This window comes from Octopus sinensis, linkage group LG13 (assembly GCF_006345805.1).
Source record: "Octopus sinensis linkage group LG13, ASM634580v1, whole genome shotgun sequence".
Classification (NCBI taxonomy): domain Eukaryota; kingdom Metazoa; phylum Mollusca; class Cephalopoda; order Octopoda; family Octopodidae; genus Octopus; species Octopus sinensis.
Genome location: NC_043009.1, coordinates 61,147,540 through 61,161,708, shown reverse-complemented (window position 1 = coordinate 61,161,708; position 14,169 = coordinate 61,147,540). Strand labels below are relative to the sequence as shown.

The following is a 14,169-nucleotide window of genomic DNA, read 5'->3' as shown; positions in this document are numbered from 1 at the left end:
GGTGATCAGAGAGAGTGACAAGAATGTTGTACAAACTTTTGTCACTTAAATCCAATGATGTACAGATGTCTCACTATTGTTTCATCTCTTGATCCATTTAGTATCTTGTAAAGTCCTTTGGCAATGAATGTATGCTGTGTATAGTCATAACTGCCCACATGCAAAGATGAAAGTAAATCAGAACAACCAGGTTGAATGTGAGACAGTTGTCATCTGACAAGATGAGGCAATCATCATTTATTTATTTATTTATTTAGGTTGGTTTTATCTATTTCAAGTTCCAGCAATAAAACAAGTTTATTCCATGTCTCTTAAAGTTCCGAAATTCTTACGATGTAATCCAGTCTGAGGTAAACTGCAGTCTGTGAGGTTTTTTGAATGGCATGTCATTCAGAAAAATTACCTTGAATTTCTTTGGTAGTGAAGCCTGCCTTGTGATGAGTCATTTCTTATGCAGCCAATTTCTCAAAAAAGTTTGCCTACACATGATGTAAACAATACACACACACATATATATATATATATATATATATATATATGGATAGATACAAAGAGACACACAGACACACAAACATGTGTGTGCTTTCAGTTTCTATATATCAAATCCACTCACAAAGCTTTGGTTGATTCAGGGTTATAAAAGAAGACCCATGTCCAAGTTGCCATGCAGTGGGACTGAACCCACAACCATCTGGATGGGAAATAAACATATTAACCACACTGCCACAACTTCTCTTCTTTTGTTTTAGCTACTGGACTATGGCAATGCTGGCCATGATTCAGTTGACTGAAATGACCCCAGTCTGGCATTCTTATTTGCTGAGCTGTTGTATGTTACAGGGATATGAACAAACCAACACTGGCTCTCAAGTGACAGGACACAAGCACAAAGGCACACATTGTCGTTTAATGTCTGTTTTTCATGCTGGCAAGGGTTGGACGGTTTGACAGGAGTTGGCAAGGCTGGAAGCCACACCAGGCTCCACTCTCTCATTTGGCATAATGTCTATGGCTGGATGCCCTTCCTAACACCAACCACTTTACAGAGAGACTGGGTGCTTTTTACATGGCATCAGCACTACAGAAACATATGTGTATGTGTGTGTGTGTATATATATATATATATATATATAAGAATTTTTTGCGTAATAATATAAAAAAACCAAGGCTGTGTAGATATTAGAGATAGGTCTTACAGCTGTTTCAAGGATATTAATTAATTATATCCCTTCATCGGAGACGGTGTAAGAGGATGAAGGGATATAATTAATAAATATCCTGGAAACAGCTGTAAGACCTTCTATCTATAAATGCTCTAATATCTACACAGCCTTGGTTTTTTTTAATATTATTACGCAAAAAATTCTTATATACACATGCTGACATAGAACCAACGTTGAACCCTTTATTCGCCATGTTACCGAATCTGGAACTTAACTATGGTCTGCCTATAGCACTTATTCAGCATTACCTGACACCTTTGGGTCTCAATGACACTATTATATATATATATATATATATATATATATATATATACATACATACATATATATATCATCAGCATCATTTAGTGTCCACTTACCATGTTGGCATGGGTTAGTCAGTTTGTCTGGAACTGGTAAATCGGAGAGCTGTACCAGGTTCCAGTTTGATTTGGCTTGGTTTCTACAGCTAGACACTCTTTCTAATGCCAACCTCTCCAAGAGTGTAGTGGGTGCCTTTTACATGTCGCTGGCACAGGTGCCTTTTATGTGTCACTGGCACCAGCCGTGACTACGATTTCATGTAGTTTGATGAGTCTTCTGAAGCACAGCAAATCGCCAAAAGTCTCCTTTCTGTAGAAGAGCATAGGCTCGAAACGTAAAAGACTTTTTCTATTCCCAAGCGTTATACTAATACATCTGTTTGTTTTGTACACCACCTATCTTCGTCTTTTGTTTTTTTCGTAAACTCTCCCTATGTATATATATGTATATGTATGTATGTGTGTGTGTGTGTGTATATATATATATATATATATATCCAGTTTTTGTATATCGAATCTACACACAAGGCATTTGTTGGCCCAGGGTTATAGTAGATGACACTTTCCTAAGGTGCTGTACAATGAGATCGAGCCAGAAACAACACGGTTGCTAAGCGAACATCTTAACAACACAGCCTATTACTCTAAGAATACTATTGTCTGTGGTATACTCAAGCACTTACACAAATAATTCAAAAAATAGGTAGTCTGGTTGATTGAACAACCGAAATACTTGTCCACGAGTTTAACAAACTGACAAACATCCATTTTACTTTAGGTATGTGTGTGTGAATGCAGGTACAAGTCTGGAAATGTGTGGAATGAGTGATGGGAGGAGATGACTGGTGAGTGCTGAGTGTGTGTGAGAGAGGGGGAGGGGGGAATTAAGATGGAAAGAATGAAAGGCAGTGAGATAAAAAGGTAGGGGGTGGGAGGTGTTTAGCAGGAGGGGGGTGGGGGTGAAACTAAAGTAAATTGTTGAGAGAATAAGAATCACAGCCAGTTTTTTTGTGTATGTATGTGTATATATATGCATATGTATGAATGGGAATATATGTATGCAGGTATGCATGTATACATATTATATACACGTGTGTGTGTGTGTGTGTGTGTGTGCGTGTGTGTGTGAGTTTCAGGTAAGTTTGCTTGCTGTCAACTGAGAATTGATGGCTGGGCCATAATTGGAAAATAAAAAAAAATGTTCACACACATATCTATTTATGCATAAATACACTGATACACAGCAATGTGTGTGAGTATGAATTTATAGGTACAGGCACAAATACACACCTGTGCATGAATACAAGCATACGGATCTGCCCCTCTCTCAACATACATATATATGCACACACACACACACTCTCACCCACATCATATATATATATAAATATATATATATATAAAATATATAAATAAATATATATATATACACATATATATACATACATACATACATATATATACATACACACACACTCTCTTACCCACATCACATATATATACACACACACTCTCTCTCTCACCCACATCATATATATATACATATATAAATATACATACATATATATAAATATACATACATATATATAAATAAATATACATACATATATTATATATATATATAAATATATACAAATATATATATATATAAATATACATATAAATATATATATACATACATATATAAATATATATACATATATAAAATATATATACATATATAAATATATATACATGGTAAGTGAAAATAGTGCCCAGTTTCTGGTAAGTCATGCCTTTCCTTGTTGTTTTGCAGGTTATTACTGACAGTTTTGAAAGTTACTAAATCTAGCTCATGTACCTTGTCGTTGATACTCTTTGATATCTCAACCTGTAAAACAGGAGTTAGGAGTCAAAAGCATCTCACAATTGGGAAGTCATACATATCAACCCTAAAACAGGAACTGAGCACTACTTTTGAGCCACCCTGTGTATGTGTATATATATGTATGTATATATATATATATACATACACACCTAAATAAATATATTTGTATGTATGTATGTATGTGTGTGTAACAGTAACACTAAAGACCAGGCCTAGCTTAATATTTATGTACAGTGTGGATACATCAGTTAGAGAGATAAATACTAAAGCACTCAAGAGACAGCAAAATAGAGAAGAAAATCTCTTTCTAACCAGCAGATTGTGATACTATGCATGGAATATATCAAGTTGGTGAGGAAGATTTAATACATCACAAACAACAGGTAAAAAATATGTTAGATTTTAGCTAACGAGACAACAGAACCAGAGAACCAGCTATTAATAAGACAAAGAGGAGATGTTAGTTATAACTAATTACCAATGTCTTTAGTAGCTGATGTTTTTGTAAGAAATATTGCTTCAAGCCTGGCGGTTAAATGAAAGATGACAAGGAATATTGGTGGAAGACTCCAGGTAAAAATCTTCAGGTAACTGAGAAGATATCGTTATGTGAATTAGAAAACAAAAACATGTTTTCTGATATGAAAATTGGTTGTCTAACTGATATGGGTGTCAGATGTCCAGGCAATAAGGTTTCAATTTTTACCTATGACCGTCGGCCTACAAAGCAATACTTTGAGAAGCTGAAGAGTCCTAAAAGTAAGCCGTTACATATTCTACAACCAGTGTAAGGTTTTGAACCCATAATCATTGGTTTACTGAGTTATGTCAGATTGATCCTGACACACAGAAGCACTCTGAAAGTTATTTGTTAGCTATTTTACAGCCTGATTATACGGTTCCTTCCCTGATTGCAAGAAAGTAATTTTTCAAAAAACTGGAGAAAATCAATGAAAGAACAAAATTAGCTGCTCTTAATTATCCAAATACAATTGCTTAACGATACAGTTGAAATATATAAAACTTTAGAAAAGATCAGCATTTAATAGAGAAATTGGTTATGGGCCTGTTCATTGAATCATAAGATACACACATATATAGATTTATAGATATCTTTACTTAGACTGTACATTTACTACACATTTATCACATTTTAAAAATGTTTTCAATGAACTATATATATATATATATATATATATATATACACACATACATACATACATACATATGTACATATATATATTTACACACACACATACGTATTCACTATATAAACATACATATATTTAGTATGCAGCCATATATACATTTACTGTACAAATATAAATACATATATACATATATAAATATATATACATATACAAATATATATACATACATATATAAATATATATACATATACAAATATACATACATACATATATATATACATACATATATATATATATATACACACACCACATATATATATACACACACATATATATATACACACACACACACATATATATATATATATATATATACACATATATATATACACACACACACACACACACACATATATATATATATGTATATATATATATAATAAAACATATCAAAGAAAAGATCCAGTTCACTCTGGCCATTATCTGAGTGAGCAACTGTGAAAATGGGGGTGAACAGTGCATGAAGGTGGTGATGTGGAGGCAAGCAAGCCTCAACTCCACCAACACACACACACACGCACACTGGAAAGAAAGGGAGGCGGTGGCTGTGGTGTGGAGCAAAATGAGTTAATCTTCCCAAGGACTGACATCTGTGTCGATAGCAATACAGTTATAGGCAGCATACTGAAGCTTCTCTTCGGCAATCTTGGCACTGTAGGGAGAGAAAAATGGTAAAAACAGAGTAAATGAACACTGGAATCTTAAAAAAGACCATTATTTTAATCACACACACATTCACACTCTTAACTCTACGTGTTCAGTCACAGAAATGTGACCAAATTTTCAGCATGCTACAACATTACAAAGTGGATGCACGTGGCCTAGTGGTTAGGGTGTCAGAACCATGATCGTAAGATTGTGGTTTCGATTCCTGGAACAGCCAATGTGTTGTGTTCTTGAGCAAAGCACTTCATTTCACATTGCTCCAGTCCACTGAGTAACGCTGCGATGGACTGGCGTCCCGTCCAGCTGGGGGGAACACATACGCCATAGAAACCAGGAATCCGGGCCCATGACCCTGGCTAGGCTTTAAAAAGGGCACATTTATTTTTTTTATTTTACAACATTACAAAAATACCATGAGAAAATAGGGTAACATCTAAGTCAGTGGTTCTCAATCACTTTTTACCTATGGACCCCTTTGATTCTTATTTTACTCCACTGGACCCTCAAAGCCATTTCAATGTTTAAACAATCTTATTATATTTTTGTAATTAAATATAATTAGGGACTGTATAAAAAAAACTGTTAAAATATTTTGTGTATTGTGGAAGTATAACCAATTTATTCATTATCATAATCAAACATAAATTTGGACACTAAAATCCTATACGGAACCCAGTTGAGAACCAATGATCTAAGCCAGGGGTTCTACAGAACCACACAACACACACCACTCTACATAACATTGTCAAAGCTATCCCAAGTTTTTGTAACATGTAAATTTATACATCTACCACAAGGCCCAGTCCTTGTTGTGGTGTGATGGCTCTTTGTGTTTCAATGACCCTGAGAGCTATGGCACTGGAGTGTCAAGCTCCTGGTAGGACATCCCGTGATGTGCAAGTCAAAGGAGAGAGGCCAGACTAGTAGTGACCACCTCTTCCCAGAGGTAAAAATGCCTCTATCTTGTAAAAAAAAAGGCAAATCTAGAGAAGCATCAATGACAATTCAAAACCAACAAAACCCGAGAGAAGAAGGCTTTCCTTCAGGGAATCCAGAGTCAGGGACATCATCATCATCATCAGCATTTAGCATCCGTTGTCCATGCTGGCATGGATTGGATGGCATGACTAGAGTGGGCAAGCCAGAGGGCTGCACCAAATTCCAGTGTGATTTGGCATGGTTTCTATGGCTGGATACCCTTCCTAATGCCAACCACTTTACAGAGTGTGCTGGGTGCTTTAATGTGGCACTGCACGGATGCTTTTAAGTGGCACCACATGGGAAGTGGGAAAAATTTTTGATGGCGCATGCTCCATAGGGAGTGAAAAGCTTAAAGAATAAAAATAAAATAATTTCTATAAGCAGGGTTAACAGGGCAAAAACAACTTACGATAAGGGTAGAATGTACAACAAGTATAGAAGAAAGGGTGAACAAGTGTGAAGACAGAGGGCATAGGTGTACAAACCTTGAATATCTGGGCATAAATAACATGTTACCACAGGTTGATGACTCAGGAAGGACGTTGTCCACTTCACTAAAAGAAAAAACAAAAACAAAGAAATAAAACATGATAAAATACAAAAATTTTTTTAATATTGTTACTCAAGATTGATTCAAGCTGCAGATCTCTGTGTGTGTGTGTGTGTGTGTGTGTGTGTGTGTGTGCAGTCACACACATATTAGTCTGTATTATCACAAATGAAGGCGCATGGCTCAGTGATTAGAGCATCAGGCTCACAATTATGAGCTAGTGAGTTCAATTCTTGCTCCAGTTCACTCATCTGTAGAAATGAATTGCGATGTCACAGGTGCCAAGTTGTATCGGCCTTTGCCTTTCCTTTGGTTAACATCAATGGCATAGAAAAGGGAGACAGCTATGCATGGTCCACTGCTGGTCTTCCATAAACAACTTTGCCCAGACTTGTGCCTCAGAGGGAAACTTTCTAGGTGCAATCCCATGGTTATTCGTGACCAAAGGAGTCCCTCATTATCACAAGTGTCTAACAACTGGTTACATGAGACTGAATAACAGTCAGAGAAGGTTTACTTCGCTTTTAATATTCAAGTACTATTTTTGCCAACTTGTTCTACATATGTGCTTACTTTTATATATATGTAAAAGTAAGGGTTTTGCTTTGAAGAGCACCCATGCCAGTCCACATAAAAGACACCTGTGCCGGTTCACATAGAAGGCACCCGTACCAGTCCACGTATAAAGCACTGGTGCTGTTTCCACATAAAAAGCACCCTGTACACTCTGTAAAGTGGTTGGCATCAGAAAAGGGCATCCAGCCATAGAAATCATGCCACAACAGACAATTGGAGCCTGGTCAGCTCCAGTCAAACCACCCAACCCATGCCAGCATGGAAAATGGAGACTTGATGATGATGATGATATATGTTGATAGGTCATGTGCTTAAGAAATTTTACTTTCAAACCAGGTGCTTGGTTGTTCATGCCTGCTGCTGGGATACTCTCAGCTGGTGCCTTCTACTAAAGCTGCAGGCTGGCCAAGAACTTGGGAGTGAAATTCTTGAGATGGAAACTACAAGATTCCCATCATATATATACATATGTGTGTGTGTGTGTGTATGTGTGTGTTTGTGCACTTACGGTTTAGCAGAAGAAAGGTAAATGGGAGCAGGGAGGCGCCGTCTTCCAGTAACAAAACGCAGTAGTCGACTTCGGTCTTCATTGGAAAAATTCTTCACAGCTTCCCAGAAGTGCTTCACTTGTAAGTCATTAGGCTCCAGGTCTACAAGATGGACTGTAAGCAGACAACAAATTAAAATAGACACACACACACACAGACACATGTACACCTAAATAAATTTTTGCATGCATATATACAGACAGATGGCCAAGAAAAATATTTACATAGGCAGCGAGCTGGCAGAAACATTAGCATGCCAGGCAAAATGCTTAGAGGTATTTTGTCTGCTGTTACATTCTGAGTTCAAATTCTGCCGAGGTTGACTTTGCCTTTTATCTCCTTTTGGGGCCAATTAAATAAGTACCAGTTATGCAATGGCGTCGATATAATCGAGTTAATTCGTTTGTCTGTCCTTGTTTGTCCCCTCTGTGTTTAGCCCCTTGTGGGTAGTAAAGAAATAGGTTATGTTCTGAGTTCAAATTCCGCCAAGGTCGACTCAGCTTTTCATCCTTTCGGGATCGATAAATTAAGTACCATTTATGCACTGGGGTCGATGTAATCAACTTAATCCCTTTGTCTGTCCTTGTTTGTCCTCTTGTGGGCAATAAAGAAATAAAGAAAAATATTTACACAGATGTAAGAGTCTACACATGTATAGATGTAGAAAGGATATTTACATCGACATGATATGCATATAGTAATTATATTTACAGACATAAGGGGTTTTTCAAGTTTTGGCACAAGGCCAGCAATTTCAGAGGAGGTGATAAGTCGATTATATTGACCCCAGTACTCAACTGGTACTTATTTTATCGACCCCAACAGGTGGGATTTGAACTCAGAAAGTAACGACATACAAAATGCTACTAAACATTTTTTCCCAGCACAGTAATGATTCTGCCAGCTCATCACCTTATTTACAGACAAAATGTTATACAAATTTCACATTTCTAAACTAACTATATGAACTATATTAAGAATACAAGATAATATAACGGATTTTACATAAGAATATTATGGATTATTGCAGAAGACTAACCAAGGAAGTATATATGGATTTAAAGACTCTCATCAAAAGTAGTAATTTCAAATTTTTAATTTATATTTCAAACAAACACTATTTTATAGTTTTACTTCAAATATTAAAAAAAAACTATCATTCGATATGTTATACAATGTTCATATTTTATATCTCTGAAGAGCAGAAGTGTGGTCTATAAATGCTTATCAAGACAGGATTTCATTATAGGGACAACTATTCTGTGAAACGATCGTAAGATGCTTTGAATAATTAATTCAAAACTTTTAAACTGTCATATATATTTATACATTATATTTATACTTATACATATTTACATATATTTTTATATATATTTATATTTAATTATTTATATACTTTTAATACAACAACTATTTTCACACGGGTATATCTTTATGAGGAGTTCTGATATTAATTTCCTTATATTAATAATAATAATATATTATTAAAAAATATATATGTATATATCGCTCGTATTAGATATATAAATACTTTAATAGTATTAATACTTTGATACAATTGAGCACTCAATATAAATTCAGTATATAATATTCTCATTGAATATATTTAACTAAAGATATATGTATATTTATACATTTATGATGGGAGCTTATGCGACATTATAATCATCAGAAGTACACACACACAATCTACATAATACTCCACAGCAATACAGACACATTATCATTAACATAGGCGCAGGAGTGGCTGTGTGGTAAGTAGCTTGCTAACCAACCACACGGTTCCGGGTTCAGTCCCACTGCGTAGCACCTTGGGCAAGTGTCTTCTACTATAGCCTTGGGCCGACCAAAGCCTTGTGAGTGGATTTGGTAGATGGAAACTGAAAGAAGCCCGTCGTATATATGTATATATATATATATGTGTGTGCGTTTGTTTGTGTGTCTGTGTTTGTCCCTTAGCATTGCTTGACAACCGATGCTGGTGTTTATGTCCCCGTCACTTAGCGGTTCGGCAAAAGAGACCGATAGAATAAGTACTGGGCTTACAAAGTATAAGTCCCGGGGTCGAGTTGCTCGATTTAAGGCGGTGCTCCAGCATGGTCGCAGTCAAATGACTGAAACAAGTAAAAGAGTAAAAAGAGTAAAGAGTATTGACTTGTATGCAGGAAAATATGGAGTACATAATTAATCTGTCCGTAGATCCAGACTGTCATGGTAGTAGAACTCACCGCTTTTCTGTAAAGCCTCCACAGTAATCTCAGCCTCGCCACATACCCGTTTCTCAAGTTCCTGCCATGTAGTGAGTCGAAGAACATCTTCTGGAATTACTTGTAACAATCCTTTACGAATGGCAGCGATCTGAAATATTGCAGCAAAATGCAAAAGACACAACTTAACCAATAATCTCAGACATCATCATCTTAATCATCTTATGCATTTTCATATATATACATAATTACAAATTATAAAGACAGCTCTTGTAATGTAATTATCAGTCACACATACATACAATATGTGTTTTATTTATATGCCTAATTTACTGCGAGATAGCATTGGAGAAAGCTCAGTGTCATGTAGGGAGTGTTCCTTGGATACTATTCTGTAGCAAATTTGGCATATAAACGAGACACATACACTATATATATGTGTGTGTGTGTGTGTGTGTGTGTGTGTGTGTGTGTGTGTGTGTGTGTAGTCATAAATGACAGAGAAATAGTTTGATGAAATTTTATTTAACAATAAGAAAATTCTAATATCACAACAAATTGTTTCGTAACTTAAAAACATGTAAATAATTCATATTATTTTATTTAATAATGAATAAATTACTCACATGTCTGCATCAATGTAAAATGCAAAAAATCCTTCAAAATAATGCAGACACATAAATGATTTATTTATTATTAAATATAATAATATAAATTATTTACATGTTTTTAAGTTACGAAACAATTTGTCACGATTTTAGAATTTTCTTATTATTAAATAAGATTTCATCAAACTATTTTTGTGTTATTTATCACTTTATACACTCCTTATCATTTTCTCTTGTACCACACTATATATTTCTATGTGTTTTCTAGAATGATACATTGAGGGTTTTTTTATGAGTACCACTAGATTACCTGAATCCATATATTGTGACTTAAATGTATATACATACACACGCACACACATATATACATACATACATTACATAAATATCTTTAAAACCTTTAAAAATGTTTCAGCTTCAAAGGTGTGGTCATGCTGGGGCACCACCATTGACTGAGCTACACCAATATTTGAAACATCCTCTGATATGTGGAATTTGGTCAATGAGGGAATTTGATGCCACTGCCCTCATCTGTGTTTCCTGCTGTGAGGTAGGCTCGTCTGGAACCCTTGACAGGAAGAGATTCAGATTTCTTTTAAAGACACTCACATCCACACCATGCAGGTCTCTCAGGCATTTTGTAAGGATATTGAAAAGCTGGGGGTCTTTGAAGCCAAAGCTGTTGCAGTATCTGATCCTGTATTTTGTTGGTGTTGCTAGGATCTTTGGCACTATGCAGTGGTGCCCTGTTCTGCAGTTTGAGTAACTTTCAATGCCAAAGTTTGGTACAAGGCCTTCTAGAATTTTCCAGATGTATGTCTTTCCCGCCTTCATTCTAGGGAGAAAAGTTTTAATTCTTTCAGTCTTTCCCAGTAGCTGATACATTGCATTGAGATAATTTTCTTAGTGTAGCTTCATGGATTGCTTCGAGTTCCACTGTGGCTTTTATAGTGTGTGGTGACCATAGTTGGGAGCAGTAGTCCAAGCAGCTAAAGATGTATGTCCTGCAAAAGATCATCAATGACTCCTTTTCTCTTGTTTTGAATGTTCGGATGATCCACCAGCAATCCGTCTGCATTTTATTACCAAACTAGCAGTATTGCCCGGCGTTGCTTGGGTTTGTTTCGACCCTTTAGAATTGGAATTTTTGAAAAGTAAAAATTTTGCATTATGTAGCTTGTTATTCTCTTTAAGTGAACATTTTTCTGGTTTAAATACACCGAAAAATGGAGACACAGAAGTAAAAAAATCGTAAAAAATAGGGATTTTAATAGAAAAAAAGCACCCTTTTGATGCAAATAATTTTTGGTGTTAACATGGTCCGATTTGAATTTTTTCTTCTACGGAAGGAAGAGCAAGCCTTCTTCTATCATACTCTCAATTTTGGTCAACTTTCGCCACAGGGTCTCGGAGGAGATAGTGTTAGTTGAAGGCTACCAAACCTGCCATACACAGACAACTTCAGCTTTTTATATAGAGAGATTGGTAATATGCACTTGAAAACATGCTTTATTGCTCATGTGCATTGCCCAGGTCATGCACCGATTTTGATTCAGGGATTTCAATTCCTCCTGGGCCAGTGTATCCTGTCTGCATGTTGTTTAGCTTTGTGTGCTGGTACTGTAGGGCCTAGAATTTAATTCATCATTAGTCGAAAGACACCTGTTGTTAATGTCCTGCTTTTTGCATTTGTATTTGTGTACCGTTTCTCCATTTTTTTCCGTCCTTGTTTTCATAAACATTTGCTGCTTTCTTCCAAGGAATCTAGTGCTCTTAGTTTTGATTTTCCTTGGGGCTGGCCAGATTGGAGCACGTAAAAGCACCCACTACACTCTCGGAGTGGTTGGCATTAGGAAGGGCATCCAGCTGTAGAAACTCTGCCAGATCAGACTGGAGTCTGGTGCAGCCATCTGGTTCGCCAGTCCTCAGTCAAAATCGTCCAACCCATGCTAGCATGGAAAGCAGACATTAAACGATGATGATGATGATGATGATGGTATGGGTACTTTCTACATGGCACCAACAGCCATGAGTCTGCAAGATTAGGAACACTCAGCTGGAGGGGCATGCAAGGAACATGGTTAATGAGCAACACTGAGTCTTAGGACCAGTGACATACTGAGTAATGGCCATACCTGTTTTGAGCTTTCAGACATCCGAATCTTCTTCACCTCAGCACAGTAGTCTCTTCTTTCATCATATTTAAGTCGCCGTGGGTTACCATCTTCATCCAGACGTAAGTGGACTTCAGTGCCATCACTCAACGTTGTACTCCATAACCGGTTCTCAGGCAGAAATTTATGTTCATCTAAATTGACTAAGGTCTCCAGCAGCTTCACCTGGAGTAGAATGTAGAACAACAACACAATTAACAAAAAAAAACACACAGGAAGACTAAACAGAATTTTATTTTTATTGAATGAAGCACCACTAAGCATTTCATCGTGGAGGCATGTGGCTTAGTGGTTAGGGTGTCAGCACCATGATCGTAAGATTGTGGTTTCAATTCCTGGACCAGGCAACACGTTGTGTTCTTGAGCAAAACACTTCATTTCACGTTGCTCCAGTCCACTCAGTTGGCAAAAATGAGTAACGCTGCGATGGACTGGTGTCCCGTCCAGCTGGGGAACACATACGCCATAGAAACTGGGATTTTGGACCCATGAGCCTGGCTAGGCTTTAAAAGGGCGCAAGTGGAGGCACATGGCCTAGTGGTTAGAGCAGCAGACTTGCGGTCAAGGGATCATGGGTTCAAATCTCAAACTGGGCGATGTGGCTCTGGCAGAAGGTCAGGGCAAACTTCAGCTGACTCTTTCGTCGCAACATTCTCTCACTCTTTCCTCCTGCATCTTGCAGCCCACCTGCGAATGACCAGCGTCCCATCCAGGTGGGGAACCTATACGCCAAGGAAATCGGCCCTTATGAGTCACGCATGGCTCGAGAAGGAACAAGTATTTCATCTGGTGTGCTAACGAATCTGCCAGCACACTACCTTATATCCAGATTACGTTAGTAAAAGTTGGATGGCATATCCAAGAAAAGACTTATCTCTTATTGCTTCATATCATGGAATAAGAACCAAACAGTGGCTGTCGAAAGGGCCCAGCGACGGCAGAAGAAATAATAACATTCACATAGGCTTAGGTGTGGCTAAGGGATTAAGAAAGGCATTTTGCAACCAAGTGGTTGTGGGTTCACTCCTATTGCATGGCACTTTGAGCAAGTATCTTCCACTATAGCTCTGGGCTAACGAATGCCTTGTGAATGAATCTGATAGTCAGAAACTGTGTGTGAAAAACCATCATGTGTGTGTGTGTGTGAGCAAGTGTATGCGTGCATCTTTGTGCTTGTCCCCACTTTGTTTGACAACTGGTTTTGGTTTGTTTACGTCCCTGTAACTTAGCAGCTTGACAATACAAAAGAGTATGAT

The 14,169-nt window shown here is 37.0% G+C and overlaps 1 protein-coding gene across 1 annotated transcript in view; it reads right to left on the bottom strand.

The window, feature by feature from the left end:
* Window positions 1-5,022: 5,022 nt before the first annotated feature.
* LOC115218603 (E3 ubiquitin-protein ligase HECTD3) overlaps window positions 5,023-14,169 on the bottom strand; it is a 77,944-nt gene continuing 68,797 nt past the window's right edge. Inside the window, exons 14-18 of the mRNA XM_029788500.2 lie at window positions 12,875-13,078; window positions 10,153-10,282; window positions 7,885-8,038; window positions 6,736-6,804; window positions 5,023-5,255 (exon numbers count right to left, since the gene is read on the bottom strand). Of these exons, the coding sequence (XP_029644360.1) occupies window positions 5,171-5,255; window positions 6,736-6,804; window positions 7,885-8,038; window positions 10,153-10,282; window positions 12,875-13,078 (642 nt within the window). The 3' untranslated portion in view covers window positions 5,023-5,170. The remainder of the gene's footprint in view (window positions 5,256-6,735; window positions 6,805-7,884; window positions 8,039-10,152; window positions 10,283-12,874; window positions 13,079-14,169) is intronic.